This window comes from Habropoda laboriosa, unplaced genomic scaffold (genome assembly GCF_001263275.1).
Source record: "Habropoda laboriosa isolate 0110345459 unplaced genomic scaffold, ASM126327v1 scaffold54, whole genome shotgun sequence".
NCBI classification, from domain to species: domain Eukaryota; kingdom Metazoa; phylum Arthropoda; class Insecta; order Hymenoptera; family Apidae; genus Habropoda; species Habropoda laboriosa.
Genome location: NW_017100156.1, coordinates 218,833 through 221,185, shown reverse-complemented (window position 1 = coordinate 221,185; position 2,353 = coordinate 218,833). Strand labels below are relative to the sequence as shown.

The 2,353-nt window shown below is 24.3% G+C and overlaps 2 protein-coding genes across 3 annotated transcripts in view; one reads left to right on the top strand and one right to left on the bottom strand.

The window, feature by feature from the left end:
• LOC108576499 (2-methoxy-6-polyprenyl-1,4-benzoquinol methylase, mitochondrial) overlaps positions 1-1,080 on the bottom strand; it is a 2,522-nt gene extending 1,442 nt beyond the window's left edge. The window contains exon 1 of the mRNA XM_017939512.1: positions 1,050-1,080. Within this exon, the coding sequence (XP_017795001.1) occupies positions 1,050-1,080 (31 nt within the window). The remainder of the gene's footprint in view (positions 1-1,049) is intronic.
• Positions 1-2,353, top strand: part of LOC108576642 (cytochrome b561-like) — an 11,086-nt gene that overhangs the window by 8,160 nt on the left and 573 nt on the right. The window contains exons 1-4 of one of the 2 annotated variants that reach the window (XM_017939675.1): positions 1,476-1,547; positions 1,670-1,882; positions 1,956-2,164; positions 2,325-2,328. In XM_017939675.1, the coding sequence (XP_017795164.1) occupies positions 1,508-1,547; positions 1,670-1,882; positions 1,956-2,164; positions 2,325-2,328 (466 nt within the window). In that variant the 5' untranslated portion in view covers positions 1,476-1,507. Of the gene's footprint in view, positions 1-1,475; positions 1,548-1,666; positions 1,883-1,955; positions 2,165-2,324; positions 2,329-2,353 lie in introns of those variants that run through there. The other variant, XM_017939684.1, reaches the window with a different exon arrangement.

The following is a 2,353-nucleotide window of genomic DNA, read 5'->3' as shown; positions in this document are numbered from 1 at the left end:
ATTTTTTTATTTCTTGTTAAATTTAAGAAAAATCTTCCTTTTGCAATCATCTTAAGATATTTTAATAATAAGAGTAAATGTATGTATTAACAAAATTCATCGACTAAATTTTTTAAGGTTATCTTGAAACTTCAATTATTTGCTTGAGGTGGCGCATTATTAGGAATACTCTGCTTACGAAACAGAAAGTTTGTACAAAGTACTATATATTACGGTAATATGAAATTATTATAATAAATATCGTTAAACAAATTAAATTTGATTAATAAAACACATTATATTGCAATAATTTTGTTTTAATATTTTATCTTAAAAATCATTTAACAATAAAATCATCTAAAATACCTACTTGTTTTATCTTACTTGTTGATTATATATGTTTTGATATAAAAATATATTATAACGATTACATTTTATACAAATTAAATTTTAAATAAATATATGTATTTTATTTCTTTTAGTCTTTTCATTTTTTTTGTTTGATATTAGATTCATTATTAGAAAAGTTAAATTGTAATCGTGTTTTAAATAATTGTTTTTAGTTTGAAATGAAATATTTTATTATATTTAGTTGTTCTATTGACTAGAAGTGCGATAACTTTAAATATTACATTCCACAACTGCGTAAAATCGATAGTTTATTTTACGTCGTTGGAGAACCTGCGTAGTACCTGTTGATCTTTCTTCGAAACTATTAGAAAAGGTTTTCAGGTAATGTGACCAATTTCATATGTCACAATTAATTAAAAACTGTTTGTTTCCTTGGTTTTTGAGTTAAATTATTGTGAGAATCGTTTTATTTTTAATTTAGTAACACTAAACATTTTAATATTCCAACAAATCTAACCTGATATGTAAAATGTTATTAGCCAGATTAACAGAGCAGCTTAACACTTGTTGAACATAATTTAGGGGATTAACTTTTAAACGTTAAATAAGTAGATAGATACTGAAGAACGTAAATTTTCTAATATTTAGAATTGTAAACATAGTATAATGCAAAGAAAAAAAAACCTCACAGATAAATTATTTATGACAAGTATTATTACAATTTAAGTGTCGTATTTTTATGTATGTCATTATATAATGTATCTATTTTTAGAGATATCTACATATGCATTGCAAATATATTTAAAACATCAGAACAAAAGGAAAATTAAATAATTGGTACCATATGTTAAAGAACTGTAGGACTATTTTATTGGATAAATTAAGATCTGGTTCATTCTTTGCATAAATTCACACACTTTAATTAGAGGCTTAATATAATTTCTTTTATATGTTGAAATACTGCATAATTTTTAAATTCTTACAAGAGTGAAAAAAATTCTCTAAGTTAACAATAAAGATTAAACAGAAAATTATTGTAAAATGTTACCAAGAAATAAAAATACATCTATATTGATCAGTAATTTTAAAAATAAAAGGTGGAAAAGTCTAAGCAGAATTATATAAAGAAGAATATTTAGAGTTTCAACAAATAGAGAATTTAGTTTTTAATTGAATCATGTCAACGAATTATCCATATGTATACCAAATATGTTTAGGTATGTCACTTATTTATTTCAAAAATTTTTTTCATTTTCATGTTCTCTGTAAGTTTGTAACTTTGTGTACCTTGTTTTATGATATTTTTAAACTAAAAATAAGTAATTAAAATTATTTTCAGACATGGAACAAATTGGAGAGCCACGTGTATCTTTAGAAGGTTTCAAACCACTAACAATTTTAATGGAAATTATTGGAGCAATACTAGTAATTTTAGTTGCTGTTTGGTGTGGCTATTATAGAGGTGGCTTTTCTTGGAGTTCCAATCCAAAGTTGGAATATAATTGGCATCCTCTATTAATGGTTATTGGATTTGTCTTTCTATATGCTAATGGTATATTTAGCATTTAAAAGAATTAATTGAATTATAGTTAATATTTCCATTAACTTATCTCCAATTCTTTTAGGTATGTTAATATATAGAACACAAAGGAATGCTCGAAAACGAGGACTCAAACTACTTCATGGTGGCATCATGTTATTCACTGTTACGTTAGTTGTAATTGCTCTTGTGGCTGTGTTTGATAGTCACAATTTAAATACACCACCAATTCCAAACATGTACAGTCTTCATAGCTGGGTTGGACTTACTAGTGTAATTTTATTTTGTTGCCAGGTATAAGCATTTTTAATTCTTTGCTTATCTTTCATTTGTATTTAATTGTCTAATTGTTTGTTACTTTTCTCATACACATTAATTAAGATGAAACTATTTTTAAATTACATTTAGAAAATTGCTGCTTAAGAAACAATACTTATATATTGCAATATTTTAGTGGCTTTTTTGGGTTTTTTTCTTTTTTTT